Raw genomic sequence first — 22,561 nt, forward strand, 5'->3', positions numbered from 1 at the left:
CTGGAGATCAATTTCATGCTTGCACTGTTTAGTGTTTGTCTTTATTCTTTCCAAATGGTCCAATAAAAACATACGGTAATAATTTAGCAATTAGTATTTCTAGAACAACTCTGGTATGTGTGTCCAATGCCGTATCACTAATACTGGTTAGGAACAGAAGTCCAGGGTGTTACCACTGCCCGTTTTTAAAGGATTGTGGACACTATATCTTGGATTTGCAATAAATAGGTGCATGAATCCAAAGCTCCCTTTCCCACTACGTTTATCACCTACTTGTTTAACTCCTAATGTTCAAATTAAGGAAGCACCAGAGACAGCCTGGTACTAAAAAAATGCTCACACCAGTAAACAAAACTTTTATTCAGGACCTATGTTTTCATGGCCCTGATCTGAATGGACATTCAACTTATGAAGATGTGCAAAAGGAAAAAAAGTCAAATTACAGTAAAGTTATCCAGAGAAGGAGGATGTTACACAAACTCATAAGGAAATGACAGTCTTTTTTCTCTTTTACTATAAATACACTTAACAGTTTAGCAGAAAGACAAGCTAAATTTTAAGATTGTTCACATTTGAAAGTCGTATTATACTCTCTGCTAACGATAAATAAGGAACAGGTCCTGACAATGGAATCTGACATTGCAATTTTCATCAACAGATCTTTGAAGACTGGTATTAAAGAAGGGTTAAAACAATGATTATGTTTGCAAAGTTCTGAGAAGTCCATCTGCTGTCCAAACTTTGGATTAAAGTCCTTATTTTTTTCCTTTACTTAGAGACAGGTATATACAGTGCTGTTGTAATAATGAAACAAATGTGAAATCTACTGTAAAGTTGCACAATACAGAAAACTGTTGCTCCATCTTCTACTACATAAATGTGTGACTCCACAGGTTAATAATGCTGTTTTGTTTTTCTGTTAAGTCGGAATTATTCCATCACGTCTAAGACCTCTCTTTAATTCCAAATCCTCCAGTTTTTTCCACAGTTCTTCACGCTCCTTCTCTTTCTTCTTCTCACTGACAGATGAAATAAAACAAAGAGTTAGCAGGACAGAAGACTGTAGAATACTTACGTTAAAAAATATATAGCTGACATTGATTAGCAGCACTAATTTTGTCAAACACAATTGCAATTTTCCTAACACATTTAATTTTTTAAAATCTTTTTATTATTTTTTGTTCTTCATTACCTACACAAATATCACTAAACAAAGCAGTACGAAAAGAACATAAAGCATAAGCTGAACGAAGTGACATAAGCTGAATGAAGTGACAGTGTTCATAGGCACGAATTTGTAACGCAGAAATAAAAAATGCAGTGGACTTTATTACAGAACAAATATAACATTATTATAAAAATTAACATTTCAGGACTAAGCTGCATCTAATTATTTTCGAGTTTATTTATTTAAGCAAGGTATTTTTTTAATCTCAGAAATAACAGCCACTTTCCAGAACAAGGGCTCCCTTATTCTTTTAGGATCACTGCTCTTACTTACATTGACTGGTGGCTTTCAGAGACCTTAGGTACCAGCCAAGGGAAAGTTCAAGCTACAAGACATGCCTTTTGTTCAGTGATTTACTCTTCTTCCTTATCAAATTTCTACAAGACCTATGTAGCACTTGCTTTAACAACAGACTTTAATGGCTGATTTGATGAAATTAAACAGCTAACCTAACATTTACTTTACCTGCATTATTTGCTTTCTAAATTTCCTATCTCTGCCATAGCTTACTTTGAATAAATCTCCTTGATACTGCAAGGTACAAAATGCTTTCAGTTTCTATTACATCACCTTGTAGATTCAGATGAAACAGAAATCTAACAATTCTAGAGATACAGATTCTCTGCCAATCACATCAGAGAATCCTTGAAAAATATTTCAGTGATTACAAACATCCCTACACATCTGATTCAGTCAAAATGCCAACATCTGGCTCATTTATTCAAAACTTTAATTTCCCAAGAGTATTTTAAAGATATAAAAAAAATACAAACAACTTTCAGATAAATCCCTGAAGAACATTAAGGGGGGGGAAAAAACGCCCACTGTCACTAGAATGTATTTCAAGTTTAATATAAGAATAAGTGAAATAGCCTGACATTTTCAGGCTACTTACCGATATTTATCTTCTAATCATTATGAAATATATACCTGCTTACTTAAATGACTGTTAGAGGATGATCACCTCATCCAGCTTACCTATTTGATCTATCACAGTCATTAATATTGAACACATTTCTCCCAAAGCTTTAAGCGGTATCAAAGCTACCCTTTGGAAATGCTGTTTTATTAAGATGCTAAAGATTTTCTGTGAACATTAAGGTAAATATTCCAGTTTATACATTCAGGTGTTTACACGTTTTAAAATGATAAGCAGTAAATAAAAATGGTGAAACGGTTAGCACCAGCCTTGATGGGAGATACAACGTCAGCAGGTGCAAGAAAAATTCCTTGTGCAGTTCAGTCAGAAACCTCACCATTATCCTGACACGGGACATACGACTGCAGTGCCCGGTCCTGTTAAGAGCAGAGCTCCTTCCTCATCACAAATTGATTTAAGTCACTGAGGTCCCTCAGTAAATGACTGCATTAGATGACCAGTCCTAAGATTCTCTGCCTTTTCTGCTAGAAAACCGCACAGTGCTGTCTCAACTGCTCTAGCAAATTGAGCCTGATTTACCACTAGAATTCATCTGGCATCTTAGGTCAAATATTGTATTAATGAACTAACCTGTTAAGTCTAGATTTTTCGTGTATAAAAGTTCGTATTTTACAACAACAAAGCAGAACAAAAGGACAGTGTGACTCCAGTCACACAATTCAAAAAATACGGCCTCCAAGAGGCTTTAGAGACTACAGTAACCTAACAAGGTCTGATGACATACACTAAGTACCCTTTGCTTTGCTTGGGGGAACCCTGAGTCACAGAATAGGTACGACTTAAATGAAGTTGTAAACCCCTCAGAGTTCCTGAAGCTTCCTCATTTCCTCATTTTTTTTTTCACGTGATGCTTTGGACAAACCAAAGCTTTTAAGAAAAGATGCTGCACTATAATTGGAAAAAGAAGATTAAGGAAAATAGGAGAAAAGACAAAAAGCATTTTATTAGGGTGGAACTAATGATCGTACGAGCGGTGTATCTAATGGATTCTGCATGCTAAAGACTCAGATACAGCAAGACTTCTGAATAAGAAATGAAAGGGTTGAGAGATGCCTCTTTGCTTTAAGACCACATCCAGCCTGGAAAATCAAGTCTCAGGGTTTTTCCTCATATCTCTTTCCAAACCTCAACGTAACTTTTTTGAAGCCTTGAAGCAAAACGTTATCTTTAAACCCTTGTCTTTCTTTTATTATTGAAGATCTTGATACATTTAAGTCTTTTGGAATGTAGAGTCAAAAGGAATTCCATGAGGAACGCAAATTCCCAAGCAATGCAATGGATATGCATTTCATAAAGGGTAAAGGACAACCTGTACGTGGTATTATCTTACATCTTGCAAAGACAACGCTAAAGACCATGCAGGGGGGAAAATGAGGCATTGTGTCCATTATGCGTGAGACTAGGCAACTGCATCTGTGTGTAAGGGAAAAACTAAACAGCAGGCCTTATGCACAGCTGACAAAAAAAGCTTTAGAAAGTTACCGCTGACGATCTGACTTGTAAGTGGCTGTCAGCTCGTCAAACATGGTGCTGTTCATTTCCATAAATGCCTTCAACACATTGTAGACTAAAGCCACAATAGCCCTGTGAAACAGTGAAAAAAGAAAAAAAAAAGAGTCTATTAGTTTCAGGTGAAATCAAACGTGAAATAAAAGTGTCTTCTCTTACCAGCATTTCTGCGACCAATTCTGCTCTTGCAAGTATGATAATGTAAATTCTTTGATTTCAGTGAAACTACTTTTGATTAACATATTTAAAGGTGAGAATCAGCTTTCATGTCTCTACTGACTACTTAAATGGAGCAACTCAAAACTCTAGGGTACAAGGTAACAACAGAAAGCTATTACATATAACTACAGAATCTTCCCTCATGCTGTGGAGCAATTCTGAATGCAACTCCAGGGATTCAAATCATCAATGCTGGCAGGAGGACTAGAATTTAAACATAAAACAGGAGCGATTCGTATTTCCTTATGATTTTTCTGTGTAGCTGGATATTCAGTATCAGAAATACAAGGCTTATTTCAAGGGTGATTTCCTCGTACTCATACATTTCATATTCATTTTCACTTCGGTACAGCAAAAAGCTCTAAAAAAAATGCCACAAATCCTTCAGATGAGTGCTGCAGTAATTGTGTGTGCGTATATATATATATAAAAATAAATTAAAATTATATATTTTATATAATTTATAATTCTTGTATTTTTATATACATATTATATATATAGTATCTATATCTCTGTCTCTCTCTTATAACCTCTGCCTACTTTGCTTATTGCTGTTCCTGACCTTACCCAAGACCCAATACAACACTGCTTATTTGAATCCAAGTTGCTTAATCGCATAAAACATGACAGGCATGATCTGTTCATACAGGAAGAAATGATGTACAATACCAACAATTTCAAAAAGACTTCAAAGGCATTCTGTCCCACAAAGAGTCAAAAAACCCCTTAAAATCAGTTTACTCTTTTATACCATCTGACTGGATAACTAACGTAAAAAATACTAAAATTTTCAAAGTAAGATGGGTTTGCCAGTAGTCTTAATTATCTAGAAGTCAAAATTCCTTTCTGGCAGAGCTGAAGATAAAGAAACGACAAAGAAACTGAAAAGGAAGAAGGGAAAGAAACAAATCTAAAAAACTCTCAAAGAATTTGGAATAGATTATCAACCAAGAGATCCCGGTTCCTGATCCACTACTATGACTGTCACATTCAGACACTGGGCTGCTTAAGAAACAGATCTTCAGCCAGGAGGCAGTGAATCAACATTACAGGTGCCAGGAACGTTTGGAGCTCACCTGCAGAGCAGGCAAACTACGTGCCCTTTCCCATGCTCCCCCGCATCATTCACCTCTTTCAATAAACTTTAATTTTTGTTGCCTACATTTTTAAATGTTCTTATAAATATACAAATTCTTTAGATACCCTCTGTATTTTACATGTATCTTAACCTGGGTTGTGTGTCAAATTCCTGAGCGTATGAGAACTCTGAGAACTGGCACACTGAATACTCACATTACCAGAAGCAACCCAGTGCATAGTTTAAAAGGTTGGGCAGAAGCACAGGCAGGTTGGACAGTGGTAATGCAGTACTATGCCATGGAAAGTGTCTTTTTGGACCAGTGTTAGCTACAGAAGCTTTCCAGTAGCATTAGATTTGTCATGTAATGAGTGTTTGGCTAGGTACAGAACAAAAAGACTGATGTTTGAAAAGATATAATATTTTACAAATACTTTATAAGGTCTTAAAGCAACTGGCACCTGAACGTAACACAGCCCATTAAAAACACCAGGTTTACTGAACAGAAACCATCTTGATTTAGAAAAACTTTTCAACTAAAGCAGAGAATACATGGCATCTAAGTGTAATAGTATTTTTGATTAAAACACTTTCTACCAGGTCATTCAGTTCAAAAATAAAAATGCCAAATTAACAGGGTATCAATAGGAAGCAACTGCTCTGCCGAAGCAGAGAGAACAGCTGTATTTAAATAAATTTAGAGAAAAAACAACGCAACCTAAGAATATACCGTCACCTATATGCTCCATAGATGTTTCAGAAAAATGCCAGTACAGAAGGGTCTACCAATGGTATCAGTATAATCCATGATACAGCCACAAAGCTTTATTAATGCCAAGCAATATTATCCTAGACAATTTACAGTCAGGCTTAAGACATTAACCAGTTGATAAAAAACTGTGTAGGAGAAATTCTTGATGAGCAACACTTCTTCTTCAATAACAATGCAACTTCTAATTTCTCTTTTTTCCAACTTGTGCAAAGTCTATTTTTATCCCATAAAGTACTGATTTTTGTACACATACCAGATAATTAAAAACATTTTCAGACAAGCTCAAGTACAGACTAATTTATATTGGCATTAACAGAGTTGCACCTGCTCATGCCAGCTTTGAATCTGGATCTCTCCCATTCAGATGCTTTTCAGCAGACATCCCCTAAATTTATCAGTGTGGTATGTCCAATGGCAAGATAAAGTGTAATGGCAAAAACTTACGGATTCCAGTGTTCTTTAGAAATCCTATAAAGGCTGGAAAACATGATGGGAAGTATAACGTTTGAATTCTCCTCTATCAAACTCATGATGTATTCGTTATTCCAATAATACAGTGCTCTTTCAGCCACCTTTGAGTCAAAGGAACAAAAGATTAACAGAAATTCAGACACCTATAATTTTGTAATTTTCTGAAGGAAAAAAAAAAATCACAGAGAAATTTCACAAAGACGAATTAACAGGAATCATTAACTTTGGAATTAAAACTCTACTTTAATCAGTAGCATAACATGCATTAATGGAATTAAGTTTTTATCCTGTAATTGAGATCCCACAGCATCCACTCTCTCTTTCCCCTGAGCGATATGTTGTTACTCACTGAAGACCAGGTGCAGACACTGCATTAATGCTGCAGCTGTGGAGGGGAAGGAAGACAGACTTCCCGTCGCCCCTTTCCCTCAATCCTGTGACTGCAGTTGGAAGGAAGAGAGCAGTGCTGGGATACCAGAGGAAGGAGACGGGGAAAGGCCCAGTAGCTGGGCTGAGTAAGGGAGGAGAGATCTTAAGTGTGGGGAAGGTACCAATGAGAATAATTACCTTGGGGAGGATGTGGGATGGGGAGCAGGAGGGAAAACACTTGATCTAAATTATGCTAAAAACAAATGTAGTCCAAGGGAGAGCCCAAAACAGTCACAACTGCCTTCCTGCCAGCATAGGTCACCTAGCATAATACGGAGACGCTACAGGCCATGAATCCTATCTCCTCTTGGCATATGATTCAATGAAAACCTGTTTATTGCCCTTCTTTCCATTATGCAATGTGAAGAAAACAGGCTACGGGTTCTATCACTTCTCACCAGACATCTCCTTCCAGAAGGAATTAAGTAGGAAAACAAGAATGCCACACAATACTGGGCTAAAAAAGGGAGCAAATACATCGTGTGTAGCCTATCAGTCTGAAGGCCATGCAGTGAGTACCAGTTACCTCCAGTCAGAAGGGCTCACAGTCTGCTTGGATACAGCTTAAGGCCTTATGCGGCTCAAAGGGCAAGTTCTGTGCTGCGACCCCAGACACATCTAACAAGTTATTCATGGGGCTCATAGCTAAACTTCCACTGCGACATACCCTCTTCCATAAAAATCCAGAAGACCAGTATTTAAAACCACCTAACACAAAATATTATTTACATCTTGGCAGATGTTAGGTTTGAAACCGAGACTATACATTGCTATAGAAACAATAGCCTCTACCACTGACCTGAAAATGAGGGCTAGAGACACACTTGGCAATTTGTTTAAACAAGGGTTCCTGGATTTTGACAAATTGTGATGGTTCGATTACATCCAAGATTTCCTCCAGCTCTCCTAGGAACATGACCTAAAGACAAGGAAGGAAGTATTGAATACAGAACCTCTGAATTATCTTCATCAGCAAAATGCTGGTAACCCTTAAATTCCATCACTTCAGGGAGAAATTGAAGCCTCACTAGCTCAGCAAGACCCTCTCTCAAAAAATGTGATCAGTTCTACCTTTAGCAGCTTCTGGATTCGGCCTCTTAAAAGAAAGAGGACAAGTGTGTGCAAATGCTGTATTTAAAGTAGTCTTTTACAACAAAATTCAGAATTGCACCAGTATATCCATGCTGAAAACCAAACCTCACACAAAGAATTTGGCCAAGGATTAGACTTCGTAAACTAAGGAGAGTCTCTTAATTTTACCTCATTTTTGGAAATAATATTCAAAATAACTGTTCTGCTGTGTCACAAAATCTCATTAGGGAAACTCAGATTTGCATCAAGAATTTGAAATATAAATGCAAAGATCTAACTGCACCTTTTATGCATTAAGCAGGTAGATGTCAGACAAAGTATCTTTCATCCTTCCTAGAAAAATACTATCCTCACATACAAACAATTCCAAATCTAACAGAGTTTTCCCATCTATACTCAACTATGTTTCTTTTCTCCTTTCTAAATCAAAAATAAATTCTCTGCAGAAGAACCAATATTATTTTTTGAACAGAAACCATGGTTATCAAACTTTTCTCTTCAACTCTTCAAAAAAACAGAATTCAAGTATGGAAAATCACCTAGAAGAATACAAAGATGCACTACAGCATGTGCTATCTACCTGGAAATAGTTAAAGATTCCCTGCCCATTAGCGTAGAACAAAATAACTCTTATGTTTTGTTAATACTAGCATATCACTTACCTCCTTCTGACTGCAGGTTTTCGGCCAGAATTTCATTAAACCTCTAATGACCTAAATTAGAAGGGAAAAAAAGTTACATTTTTTACTTTTCTCTCAACAGGGTAAGCAGTTTATGATGTAAAAATAAAAAAAAAAAAAAAAAGTATGAAAGACATATTTACTGGTTCTGTGAGTGACGGGTCTTTCTCCAGAAACTGTACTATGCAATACGCCAGCTGTGAAGCAGTAAAGATTTAAGAAAACTAAGTTAGAACATTTCTATACAGACACCACAAAGAAATAATTTTTTTTAAAAAAAGAGAGACTCAAGACAAAGCTTTCTCAAATTGCACCCAATTTTAAACTGAGACGCATATTTTGCACTGTGAAAATTGATTCAAACTTCAGTTCATAACTAACAACACATTACAAAAAAAATTAGGGTGACAAAGTAGCATATACAAGAAATATCAGAGCAACTTGGAATTCTAAATACAGCCATACAAGCAATCTTTTGAAGCGTCTGTTACTCTCTGAAACTGCGTCTTTTTACACATTTTATACGTCGGCAAAATGATGAAAACTCTTACAAGATGAGCCGACACAGCTAAAGCCTGAAATAACGTATTTAGAAAGCAGAGCTTTATCAGCATACAAGACTGCACTATCTGCTAATCAGAGAGAAAGGCAATAAGTATCACTTATCAGAGGAAAAACTACGTCATGAAAGAGGAATGTATAAAAAGATACATGAGAGCATAAATGCAGTATTAAGAAATCTGTGAGGGAGAATGTTAAAGATTATGAGAAAATGTGGGTATTAGTATTCAGAAAGTTGCCAGGGTGAAGAGAAGAGCCTTGACAGCACAAGACTAAGGAAACCCAAACATCCTCTTCGGAGAGGGGAAAGGGAATGGGAAAAGCAAACTTGTGAGAATGAGAAAATAGCAGAGGATAACCTAAAGAGAGAGTTTAACTACTAAACAAAATCCTCAAAATATTACAGATGTATGTTACATTTTTAATTACCTAATCAGAACAGAAAACATTTATCATACCAAGCACGTTAAATGAATTAAAAAAAAAATAATAATCTGTTGCATTTTTTCACCTTCCCCCCACCTTTTTATATGCTAAGCAACTAAATTTCCAAAGCAACCTTAAGAAAAATAAAAATATTCTAACTGAGCAGAAAATATTTATATAATTTCTACCTGTGCATGGAAGAGTGATAAACTCCTGACAGTATGTAAAGGGATCAGCACCTTCACCAGAAACTGTTTATGCTCTGCCTTAAGAGGTAAAGCAAAACCATTGATAATACTAGAAATTAGAAAAGAAACATTTGTTAGTGTTATCATCACAGAAAACATTCCTGAGGTCTGAACTTTCTAGATTAAAATAATTTAGCAGTCAGCACCTGTTTACAAATAGCAGGCTCAGGCCATTTGTAAAGAGGTGCTGACTTTTGTCGTGCTTTATATCAGCAGTGCAGTAGATATCTAGGCAGCAGTTCAGCTCCGACTCAGGAATAATCATACAAACAGCTGCACAAACCTGTTGCCAAGGGTAAGACCTTGTCTACGTGGTCTGTAAATTCATGTAAGCAAGGTGTTCCTACCAGAGTTAAATTTGCTCAAAATATTCATACATTTGAGTATGCTCAAAAAAAAAAAACCCCAACAAATAATTCTGCAGCACGTAAGGATGAAGTGCACAAAATTTAATGCACACATACGGACACACAAAATCAATCCAACACTTTTGGCTGTAACTTACATCCAGTTATATATTCTTGGCAACGATCTAGCAGAGATTTGCACATGGGCTTAAAGATGAGCACGTGCGCAAATCTGTTTTCAGAATCAGGGCTTATAGTATTACTTTTTCCGAATCTGACACTATTCTGACGTGTCCAAAAGGGAAGTTCAATATAAATAATAAATAAAGACTTGTTTACCTTCCTAAAATTTCCAACAGTTCAGCTACGCCATTGAAGTGTTCAGTTTCATAAACAAATCTAAAAAAGAAAAAAGTTAAATATATGTAATATATCAGTTTCCTAAAATGTTCATAAGCAAAAAGTACCTTCTTCCACAACTTACCGTAGAAAAATATTATTTATCTGTTTTCGGATAAATGCTCTAAGACCCAGAAACTTGCCATAAATTCTGTGCAAGACTGTTTTTAGGTAGTCTCGTTCTCGAGGGTCTTCACTGTCAAACAGCTCCAACAGCTGTGTTTAAAGGAAAAAGAGAACTGAAACATAGACATTTGACAAGTATGACACACAAGACTTCTATACAGAAGTTAAACTGATGAAGCCACATGCATGCAAGAATGTGAATCTGTGTTACTCAAGATGCAGAAATACAGTATTAAAAAAATCTGTTGCAACTAACCCCAGTACAACCATGAAACTCAGTTTATTAATTTCCACTTCAGACATAACAGAACTTTGGAAATCGTCAAACGACTAAAAAACTTTTGATTAACTGGCTCCAAAATGCTGCCTTCCTTCTCCCCAAAAATAAATAAAATAAAATTCTTAGATGCTGTCATATCTACAAAATAAGACTGTTTGCCTTCACTCTGCAGAACTAGAAGATCTCCACTTGCTCTAATATTTCGGTCCCACAACATTGTGTCAAGGTTGCATTTTTCTAATTGCTTGTCACGTACATCTTAAGCCTTCCTAGTGACTGCATGGCCTTCACGCTGTGGAAAGACTCAACAGCGAAGTCTATGCCAGCATCAGATCTGCGGTTACAGGATCTCCACCAACTGACACAAATCAAACCATCAGAGGAATTCATCCTCCAGGTTGAACAAAATGGTAACTTCAATATCCAGTTTAAAACAAAACAAAACAAAACAAAACAAAACAAAACAAAACAAAACAAAACAAAACAAAACAAAACAAAACAAAACAAAACAAAACAAAACAAAACAAAACAAAACAACACAAAAACAACAAAAAGCCACAAACCAACCAAACAAACAAAAAAACCAACCAACAAACCAACAACAGAAACCCCACCTTTACTAACTAACTCTTCAATAAGATTTAAAAACAGCAAAATGATTATGTGGTGCTCAGTCAAAATAGAAAGCCATCCAGTGTCTTGCATCACACCAAATATATCCTGAAACACTGATGCCTGAAGTTGCCTCTAAGAATTAAGGCATGAAATAAGCAGCAGGAGTACCACCTGCAGATCTTCGTTCTACCCCTTGAATCCTCTACCACGAAAGTATAAGCTTCCCCTTACCCCTTCTTCTTCATCGTTTTTTGACTATTGGCTATTCTGGCAGACATTTGGAGTAAGTTAGAAGGTAAAATTAATTTAAAACCAAAATGAACCAACCAACCAACAACAACAAAATGAAAACCCACCCCGCACCCCCCAAATGCACAGAAGACAGGGAAGTTTAATCATAAGCAACCAGTATCTCTCTTGCATGAAACAGAAAGTAACGGCCAACAAGTACCTGTCTTGCAAAAGAAACAATGACAGTTTGCCAAAGAAGTCTCACAAATTTATAAGATGCCGTATATATAAATATATATACACAATATATGTATATATATAAAATGTATAAGATAAAACAAAACAGTTTTGTTCACAAATCATCAATACCTATTTTAAGTAATATGTCAGTGTATGTCTACTACCTGATCTCTGTTAAACTGATACACAACTTTGAGGAGGTGAAAAAGAAAAAAGCCAGACAAATATGATTAAAAGTTGTTAAGCTGTCTGGGATTTTGCTTTCTAACATCCCGCTTTATGACTGATGAACATATTCTTCTTCATTGTTTTGGATGTTTCTGTAGCTTATAATGAGATCCCACTATCTCTTCCTTGCAGTAAGAATCTGTGGTGGGAATTTCATGAGGAAACGATGATGTTTGTCAGCTGCCCTCCAGAGGTTATAAACACACTGCTTTGTTCAATTAGTTCTACAGTTAAATAAATAAATAGTCACCTCATCCTTCCCCAAATAGTAAATTTCACCCAAAGACAGCAAACAGCTGGAAACACTTATGTTTTTAATTTTCTTATTGGATTGCTTTTAGGAACAAAATATTTATATTTCCAGTTCTCTTATACAGATCCCTCTATAGAAACATTGCTGAACCAGGACTCAACCTCTCATTTAAAAAAAAAAAAATATACATTTTGATATGTCCAATTTGTTATCAGGTTTCAACAACAAAGTCTTATTTTTATGGATAAGCTGCAAGACTTCCATAATTTACGTGACTATTCTGACACTAAACATACATAGAAAAGGGAAATAAATTTTCCAAAATAGCAACCTACATAACACAGACACTTGTGGATATATTTGAACAGTATGTCTCTTAGCAACCACTGCCAACCATTTCAGACCGTATATAAGCAGGCTTTAGAAATTAACAGTTACACTGTAAAGTACAGCATTTTATCAAAACATAGAGCTAAAAGCCAGAAACACATCTATATTCAAAAAACAAAAGCAAAAAGTAAGCAAAGAAAAACCTTGAAAAATGCCCATTAAAAAAACGATCACTTTTTCATACAGGCATTTTTATTGCCAAGGAACACTTCATTGAAATGCCTCAAATTTAAAAAAAAAAAACAAACCAAACAAACAACAAACAAATTAATTTAGACAGAAAGCTGATTTCAAAGACTGTCACACTTGTGTGGTCAGTGCCATGAAACACCAAACATGCTTAACGTTCTCAAGTCTCAAACTGGTTTCCTATGTAAGTGATCTGTAGTCACAGGTTCTTAGGAGTTACTCTAGACACACAACGAACACAGTAAGAAGTGGAAGGACACCCAGTTCCTACAGGCTAAGCACAAACACTTCTACACATGAAAATATATCTACTTGGATGTATATATAAGGCTCAATAGGACTTTTTATAGAAAAATGTGAATTTTGAATTGACACACTGTGCACAGCAATATGTAAAAACTCATCACCTAACCATGTAGCAGAAACTTAGGAATTCTTAGGAAAGCAGGAACTTTTGAACTCTTCATTGTCATATCATACATTTCCAGATACATAGGTTTTAAAATATCCTATTTCCCTCTTTCAGTAGATACCATTCTTTCATCTAGTAGATTTAATAAAAACTAACATGATCAAAAAAACCCCTTGTTTTAGACCCATTCTCCCATGTCAAATTTTAACAGGTTTGAATGTCTTGAAAGGGCAAGAGTGAGCAGCATGCTGCCAGTCATGACCAAGTTCAGCACCACATAACAGGAGCATCTAGGAATTATTTTCTCTAGATTTTGAAGCAGGCCACAAGCATTCCTTCTAAATCCATCTAGATTCCTGCTAAATCTAAAAAAATAAAATCAGTCTGGAAAAACCTGGCAAGAGTGATTACCCCCCCTGCATATTCTTACATCTCCACCAGGTACTGGATGACCAGATTGGCACACTCCTTTGTTCAAATCAATATTTAGATGAACAAAAAGGAAACTCCATCATAGAGGTTTGATCCAAACGAAAAATCCTCTTGTATTTAGAAGACGGATAAAATAAAAGCATAGGTATATCCCATTGCTTTGTACAGTGACGAAGGTCTCGTGATATTAAGAAGGAAACTGAAGTGCCTTCTTTGAATTTAAGGATAGAAATTGTTCTCTCTGCTACATTTTTCAGTATTCTTCAAAAAGGTAACATACAAGGACAATAAAGCACTACTTTTATTGCCTGAGCACTACAAGGAAAAATAAAAGCTCATGACAAAGGGGTGAGAGAAAGGTCTTCAGAAATGCTGAGTATCTCCTGCCACTTCTAGTTTGGCTTTTATTCAAGTCTCAGCCCGCAAGGAAACTCCCTTTTCTAGCTAAGTAGGAATCTTTCTAAATTCCCCTGATTTCAAAAACAAGCTATAGACAGCATTAAACACAAAGTTCTTTCTGTTTTTGTGGTTATACAAAGATTCATGATGGGAACAGAAAACACAAGACAGGCCTATTCCCGAAAGCTAAGGACAGAAGTTGTATCAGTGGAGTTTCCCGGCTTATCCCAGAAAACATCTTCTTCAGCCATCTCTGTTCTGGCATCTGTCAAGGCCTGGGCAAAAACTCCTCAGTAGAGAAGACCAGCTGCTGTAGTTTCAAGTGAAATCACAAAGCACACAAGAAGCCTAGCTTGTACACAAGGAGAACAACAAAATACAAGTAAAATACCTGGCTACCAGCTGACGGACTGACAGAGGCCATCTCTGCCATTTAGCTGTAGCAATGGCAAGCAAACTACAAAAACAAAGCCACCCAGTCTTTGCTAACGCTGTTTATTATTGAGGCTACTGCTTCTTCCACACTTTTAATAGAGCTTGAACTTTATATGGCTTTTTGATTTACTTCCTCCCCGATCACTACAGCACCACTGTTTTCAGTACTGCGCTGGGAATAGGTTTGTGAATGAACTTCTGCCCCTGTTGCCAGCTCTCCAGCACAGGTAAAAGGAAGAAACATTCTCCCCTTCCACCAGAAGTATTTGAACAATATTAAGACACATTAAAACTGACATTTAAGTAGTCTCTCTAGATAGCAGCATTTTTAGACTACTTGATATTAAACCCTTCATTTTTCAACACTGTTTCAGCAACCTCTCATAACCAGTAAGTCAAATATTTTGACTAAGGTATCAAAACTGGAGCCAAACCAACTATTTCATATATCTAGAGCAACAGAGACTGAAATACACACACATGCATATTTCCCCTACCACTGTAGACTGAAAACCTTCATTGTATATGCTTGTTTAGCATTTTTCTGTTGCAAATAAATTTACACTTTCAAATTCTAAACAAAATCTTTTTAAAGAAACTTTTTTCAAAAGCAAAATGAAGGCTTAAAGTAAACAGATCAGCTTACCTGCAATACAAATTTCTGATCTATGTACTTTTTGGCAATGCTGGGCTGAAATTCTTGGCTTTCCAAAAATCGTATGAAAAACTCATATACAAGCTGCAAAAGAAAAAAAACAAAACAAAACAAAACAAAACCCACAGTTTAGTTTATGACTTGATTTCTCTTTGTAGTTTTAAGTATTTCCCTAACTTATTTCGCTAGAAACTTATTTTTTCCACAGAGTTAAAAAAAAAAAAAGAAAAATATTTTTCTCCTCTATCAAATTGGTACCTTAAGAGTTAGAATTAATTACATGAGCTTTTTAAGTTAGTTTTGCTTATTTAAGTCCAGTCAAAGACATTCCATCACCAAGAACAGGCACTGCCATCTTGTAACGCTTGTTATCGTCTTGTAACACTTCCTAGAATAATTGCAAAGCACATTTAAACTGCCCTCTGAACTGCTTAAGTCACATCAAATACATACATTACAACTCTGAAAGGGTTGGCAAAACAGTTGGAAATATTTAAATTAAATTAGAAACTGCTTAGAGTAACGTTCTACTACAATTTAAAACACAGAAGGAGAATACAAACCGGAATTTATTCAGAAGTTCCTAACTTACTGTAAAGATTAGCCTCGGGGCTGGAGGAAACCTGCTTACTTCCCTGCAATTCCACCTCTGCCTAAACTATTCAGCGGGACAGCAACAAGCTTTCCATTTAGTGGAGAAAAAGAAGAGTATAAAAACCAGGGAAAAGGGAGTTGAAGTGAAACAGGGACTGCTGTGGCCTTGTAAGACAGCAGTCCCTGTCCTGTCACCGATCAGATGAGCTACCAGCTAGCAATTCTTTGCTGCACCTTCTCAAGAAGAGCAGCCATTGAAATTTATTTTCCTTTCTGACTTCAGCAAGTATGAATATTGATACCGAAAGCAGAAAGGAAGATAAAAGTTACGTTTTAAACATATTAACACCAATACGCTGCAATACTGCTGCTGCTGCTGCTTTCTGTCAGTGTTCTCTGACTTCTACAAGGAAGCAATAGGAAATCAAAAAGGGGGAGAGAGGCTGAGAAATACAACATGGAAAAAGTGACAGCTTACATAACTAATATTAAATCATCAGGAAATCAATTCCATCAACTCCTGACAAATACTTTGATGCATTTCTTCCTGACATTGGTAAATCATTCACTGACTAAGAAATTCCGTCATTTCCACCTAAGAACGAACTTTACAGCACTCGCATCAACGAACATAAGGTAACAGACATGTACGCCTGTGCTGTTTCCAGGCAGGCAGAGTCGTTCTGAGCTACCTTGAAGCTTTTAAGACACTTATTTTTTCTGAAATTTAAATATAAATGAGGGATGAAACTTACATTTCAACAGATTCTAAATCTGAGAGCACAAAAGACCGAAACAAACTGCTCACAGGCAAGGCTTGTGCATGCAACTCTCACACAAAATCCTCATTTCGAGCTGAGATCCATTGTGCTCCTTTGCTCCTAGAAACTCCCAGACTCCACAAATTGTTACTCAGGCAAACTTCTAAATTTAGTAGTGATGTAAGTCATCGTCCTAACTAACACAGACAGGATCTGCATCTATATGTTCTATAAAGGAATTTATTGCATTAGCATCATTGATGCTCTCTCCAAAATTAGCTTATGTTCTTCGTTCAGAATACCCTGCGTTGACCCTCGAGGTACAGAGGAAGGGATGATATGTGGCAGTGAGCGTGTACCCTGCTACAAACACCTGAAACCAAACCTCGACCCAGGGAGAGGAAGGAAGATGTAGATTCTCATTCATTTTTCTGATCAGCAGCCAACGCCTGTGTACTTTTGTATGAAAATTAACTACCCTGGGTAAAGCAGGACTGCCGGCAGTCTCATCCCCACAACGCTCTTGCTGAAGTTGTTGAAAAACGATTGTGCATCAGAGCAGTATGCACAATAATGCATAATAATTTTTAAATCAATGAAGGAAAACATGAACACGAGGGACATCATCGATACAACTTTGAAAGAAAGCTTTAACATTTCACAAATTTCAAAGTACTCTTCCATCTTTGTAGGTACTATATGATAGCCATGAACAGTATCAATAAATGTTAGTGTCACACAGTCTAGTTCTGATTCATAGGTTAAGAAAAAGCTGAGAAAATTATTAGATACATTAAGCAATTAGAAGCATTTCTTCTGAGATAAATGATCAAAAACCTGTAAATGTGGCCATGATGCCTCCAAGGTGGGCTCATCTTCTTCTGGATCAAATTCATTGCTGTCACTAGGTGGGAGAGTTCTGAAGATATTGCAAGATACCTGAAAAGGGAAAGAAAGAATGATGAGTTCTGTTTTTCAAATAGGTACTAGATTTCAGGACTCTCTATGTCTATACCTACTCTATCCTCCATCACGTAAGCAGTATTCCTTTTGCCTGCTCTCTGACAAAGTTCTTCGGCAACAGCCCAGGTCCAAGGAACCTGTCACTTCACAAACGTGCCACCAGCCTTGGCTTTTCCTTCTCCAGCTCTTTTTGTTTATTCTTTCCACTGATATCCCAGCATTACCCAGTCTCCCACCATTTCTGCCCACCACGTTCCAGATGAGCCCACCAACATATAATTCCCAATCCTACTGGGCATCAATGGACTGAGAGCCGTAACTGCTGCGGGAAATGCCATCAACACGCATTTACAAGTGTTTTCATACAACACTTGGTTATTTTCCTTTGCACAAGGAAAACAGTAATGATATCTTCTTAAGGTCTCATCTGTCAGCACTTGTTAGGAACTGCCAGTGCTATTCACACATTATACGCCTGGACACCTCATGCCAAGAACAGAACCTGGTACTAAATGCAATCAACAAATAGTATTTGCTCGACACTTAGCCTACATTTTATTTCATGGTTGGTTCGCTTTGCTTAATCTTATTTAGAGGTATTTTGCTGAGACTGCTTGGTTTTGTGAGGTTCATGCTATCGGCAAAGACTGAACCAGAGTGCTTTCCTGGATTAATTACAGTGCTGAATGGAGTGTACAGCTTATTATGCGGCAAATCTGATAAACTGCAAACATGCTGTAGGGCCTTTCCTGCACTTTGAAGGTGATGTTGTGCCTTCTTTACACTCTGCTACTGCATTTGACCCGTCTCTAAGCTGGTTAATCAAACAGCTGGGAAAGGCAGCATGTTATCTCCTAATCCTGTCTATACGTGACCCCTGCATAGTAGTTCAGATAAACTAAGCTATTTAAGAAACAAAACTAGCGTGTTCTTCAACATCCTTATTTATTTTTTCAGCCTTTTACTCCTGTAAATGTTTTAAAGTTAGTCTGTAAGGCATAATTTCAATATGTTACCAACTTAGTAAGAAAGGGCATTTTAAAGCCAAGAGTTTAAACACAATCCAAATACTGATAAAACCAGACTGAAACAGAGTGAAGCTTTAGAACTTGCAAGACAAATAGAACAGATTCAGGTACTGCATGAACAGAAAGATGAAGCACAGAAAACTGTAGGAAAGCACATGTGGTGCAAACTAAGGAGGAATATTCACTGAACACAAGGGAAAGACAAAAGAAGACTAAGTAAGGCAAACCAGGGAGCATGGAACAGAAAGAGGTCACGCGGGTTTCTGCCTGGACTTTTTCCTTCTTGCCACAAGAGGGTGTGTTTCACTGCAGTTACAGCAAAACACACTTCTACAGAAGCCTTCGCTGTACATGTAAATCTGTTTTCAAGTCGCATGTCCTTCAACCTTGATGGATACAGCACTTCTCATAGCCTGTGCTGGTAGATACTGATCTCTACTCGCCCTGTACGCATACCGGCCAAGGGACTACCAGCACGATTAGGAGGTAACTCTCTCCCTTCTCCGTCCTCTTCCCCCAGCTCATTCACTTCTCTCAAGAGCCCCTCCATGAAAAGACTTTTCTACTCTCCTGAGAAGTCAAATAACTATTCCAGGAACACACACATGTTATAGTTTGTCTTTCCTCAAGGATTCTTGAGCTGCTCCTTCTACTATCCTCGATCAGAAAAAGCAGGGAGAGGAGGAAAGTGACCAGAATTAGCAGGACAGAGTTGTTTCTGTGTTAGAGCACAAGGCAAAAGAGGGTAGACAGCCCAAAGGATTTCCAAGTGAAAAGCGGGAAAAGTACCTATTGGTGCCTTGGATCTGAACATCTGGGATTCTGCAATACTTACTGAAGCATTTCTGGTTAATGCTTAACATTCAAAAATCCCAGCTTTCTCAGGATTTGGACCAAAATAAGGAACCAGCAAAACCAAAGGCATTCTGAAGCTATTTCTTTTTCTGCTTTAAACTTAATTTGAAACAAGAAATTTTTCTGCGAATTTAACCATACAGAAACTAGTGAAACTTGTACCAAGAGATCAGAGAAAACATAAGTACTCATCGGCTGTTGTGTTTAGAAACTGGAACAAATACTGAATTATGGCACAAGCAAAACCTGCAAGGAAAAGTACATACTTCCACAATGAAAAGCTAAACTAAGACAAATTCCTGTAAGATTTAAATTAAGTCAAACCAAGCCTCAAGCAGTTAGTGCCAGGGCCTTAACAGCATGACAGAAGTATGAAGGGTTCAGCAACAACTAGTTAAGTGCCAGCACTGACACCTGAATCTTGAGCTTGTAACAAAACTAGTATGATTTCTGGAGAGTGCCTATTTAAAAGGGGCCAGTCTCAAGGCAACTCAAAAGCAGGTTTTTTGCATAAGAAAATTAACATGCAGGAGTAATTAAAGTTAGAATACGGTCCTAGTACACAATTTCCTCTCTTTGATTTTCTTTTTTGCATTAGGAGTAAATATAAGTTATATGGAGCTAAAATGCAGATATTCTCCTGAGAAGAACAGACGGAGCAGGTTATCGTTAAGTGATTTCCCCAGGTTACCATAATTTTAAAAGATAATGTGTGCCATTACAGTTACATTAATCACCACAACACAGCATGATAGCTCATTTACATGCAGTGTCAATTTATAGCATGATTATCTAAACCGGTAGCCTCTGGGTGGCTAATGTTTATAAGCCTCTAAGGGAGAACCGAAGACAAGAAGTTCTTCCATGCATGAACTGCCCAGCTGTATGTTAGAGACTTTGACAGCCACCACACAAAGATGGGAATACGCTACATGAAAACTGGGAAGAGTATTTTTTTTCAGAGAGGCAGAAGGTAGCTATTTAGTATTTATCCCTGGGCCCAAGCAGCATGCCAAAATTCCTTCAGCTGGATAGCTGAATCATTTCGCTTCTGACCTCTGTTGGATCATCAAGCCAAAGGACATCTCTGCCAGCCTGTGCATACAGTCCCTGATGATTCCTCTCCCATAGCCACCACAAATGACTATTGACTGATACTTACTTCTGTCTTCCACTGATTAGGAATGCCTCCAAGCCCAGATGATATTTTTGTAAGGCAAACTAGAATTCTAATATTCTAGAAAGTTGTGTCATGACAGATCTCCCCCATTATGTCCTCAAAGACATCTGCATGCTGTCCTCCACGACTGTCCCTTTCAGAAGCACACACCAAACTGGGTGTAGAAAAGCAGATCACTGCTCTCCTGCTATGCAGAATTTGAACACCCAAGTGCCAGAAACCAATTTACCAAATCAGTAAAATCTACCCATTGGCACTGAATCTAAAATTTCCAAGATTTAATTGGAAGATTAAGATTTTTAAATCAGAGATACCCTGAAGCTTCTAAACTCCACATCAGCCAGGCACAACTCTGACCAAAAGCAAGACAAAACTTTTCCAGGCAATTACAAGTCAATGCCATTTCATTAACAACAAACAAGATAGGGAAGGCTGCTCTGATACCCCCACAAAGAAAGAGCTGCAAGTTCTGAACAGATCTAACGACTGGTACCTGGCAATGCAGAACTACAAAGCTATGAATATACAGTTAAAACTAACAAGCTTCATGAAGGCTTTGATTTTTATCACCACATTTATATTTGAAATAACTTTTAGAAAAGAAAGTACTAAGAGGCTTAAGTCTGAAGCCAGGAATAAATGTTTTGAGAAGTCCTCTCTTTGTCCCTCACTGGAGCACCATAACAATGACAATGCTGTAACAGAAACACTTCACAAATTCAGTTTCAGCTCAGCGCTCCTACTTTGTGCTGTTTGAAACGAAGATTTTTATCAGTAATAGTTTTCCTGAATGGAGCCTGAAATGAAAACAAACATAAACGCAGGGAAGCTTAATATATTAGCTATACAAAACAGGGTAAGTGAATATGCAATTAGCTCTCAGGGAACACCTGTTCCTCTATCACCAAATTGTGGAACTCTCCAAATAAACCCCATGTACATGCAAAATTGAAAGCAAGTATCTCCGCACACACAGTGTTTAAACTACTGTGCATATTAACAACATACAGAAACAATAAAATGTAATTAAGCCATAACGTGAAGCCATGCTAACTGGGAGACAACAACGGCTCCTGGAACAGACACTAAACTTGTCCTTCTGAAGTATATCTGCACATGTGGGGGTTTTAATATTGTTTATGGATTTACATATTTTAGAGCCTGAAGTGACTACTGCAGTCACTCAGCCATAATCTCTCTACATAATCCATTGAATTGTTCCCAGAAGTTTGACTAAAGTACATCTTACAAAAAGTAATATCTAATTTTTATCTTAAAAGGCTATAAATGATCCCATCAGCTCTCTCCTAAAGTTTTACTACTGATTTAACTACAACACAGCTTCTGATTTCACTGTTAGATCTGCCTGATTCCTTGTTGGGTTTTGTTAAATCACCAGATCTCTTCTACATCTGTACATGTATTTGCATATGTAGTATGTATCTATTTATACACAGGTATTTTTATATAGCCATGACACTTCTCAACCTCTGTGGTGCTAAATGGAAACATAGAGCTTCTAAACCCAGGCAGTTGTTGGTTTCTTCCTTTGTTTTTAATCCCGAGATTATTTTTGCTTCCTTCCTTTGAGCTCCCACCTGTGAAGAACAACTGTACTGGGGTACATATAAAAAGCCAGACCACCTCCCTCTTTTTTTTCTGCATGTTGCCATTTTAATTTATCAACATTCGCTCCTTTGAATAGTGCACTGTACCAGAAACTCATATTAAGGTACTCATGATAGTAATCCACAATGCTCAGGTCCTTTTCTGCATCACCACTTGCCTAAACACAGTCTTTCAGGGCTTAGTACTACATGCCTTCTTTTTGTCCCGCTGCATTACTTTTGACTTGGCTGCATTAAAATCAACTACATTGGACTGTGAACAGTCAAC

At 37.2% G+C, this 22,561-nt stretch overlaps 1 protein-coding gene across 2 annotated transcripts in view; it reads right to left on the reverse strand.

The window, feature by feature from the left end:
• Positions 1 to 333: 333 nt before the first annotated feature.
• Positions 334 to 22,561, reverse strand: part of PPP2R5E (protein phosphatase 2 regulatory subunit B'epsilon) — a 73,172-nt gene continuing 50,944 nt past the window's right edge. The window contains exons 4-14 of one of the 2 annotated variants that reach the window (XM_086463170.1): positions 17,477 to 17,578; positions 15,276 to 15,368; positions 10,485 to 10,615; positions 10,340 to 10,399; positions 9,594 to 9,702; positions 8,562 to 8,615; positions 8,401 to 8,451; positions 7,446 to 7,565; positions 6,191 to 6,318; positions 3,666 to 3,752; positions 334 to 1,019 (exon numbers count right to left, since the gene is read on the reverse strand). In XM_086463170.1, coding sequence (XP_086319296.1) covers positions 920 to 1,019; positions 3,666 to 3,752; positions 6,191 to 6,318; positions 7,446 to 7,565; positions 8,401 to 8,451; positions 8,562 to 8,615; positions 9,594 to 9,702; positions 10,340 to 10,399; positions 10,485 to 10,615; positions 15,276 to 15,368; positions 17,477 to 17,578 — 1,035 coding nt within the window. In that variant the 3' untranslated portion in view covers positions 334 to 919. Of the gene's footprint in view, positions 1,020 to 3,650; positions 3,753 to 6,190; positions 6,319 to 7,445; positions 7,566 to 8,400; positions 8,452 to 8,561; positions 8,616 to 9,593; positions 9,703 to 10,339; positions 10,400 to 10,484; positions 10,616 to 15,275; positions 15,369 to 17,476; positions 17,579 to 22,561 lie in introns of both variants that reach the window. The other variant, XM_086463169.1, reaches the window with a different exon arrangement.

The sequence above is a fragment of the Leptosomus discolor genome, chromosome 3, assembly GCF_034619465.1.
Source record: "Leptosomus discolor isolate bLepDis1 chromosome 3, bLepDis1.hap2, whole genome shotgun sequence".
NCBI classification, from domain to species: domain Eukaryota; kingdom Metazoa; phylum Chordata; class Aves; order Leptosomiformes; family Leptosomidae; genus Leptosomus; species Leptosomus discolor.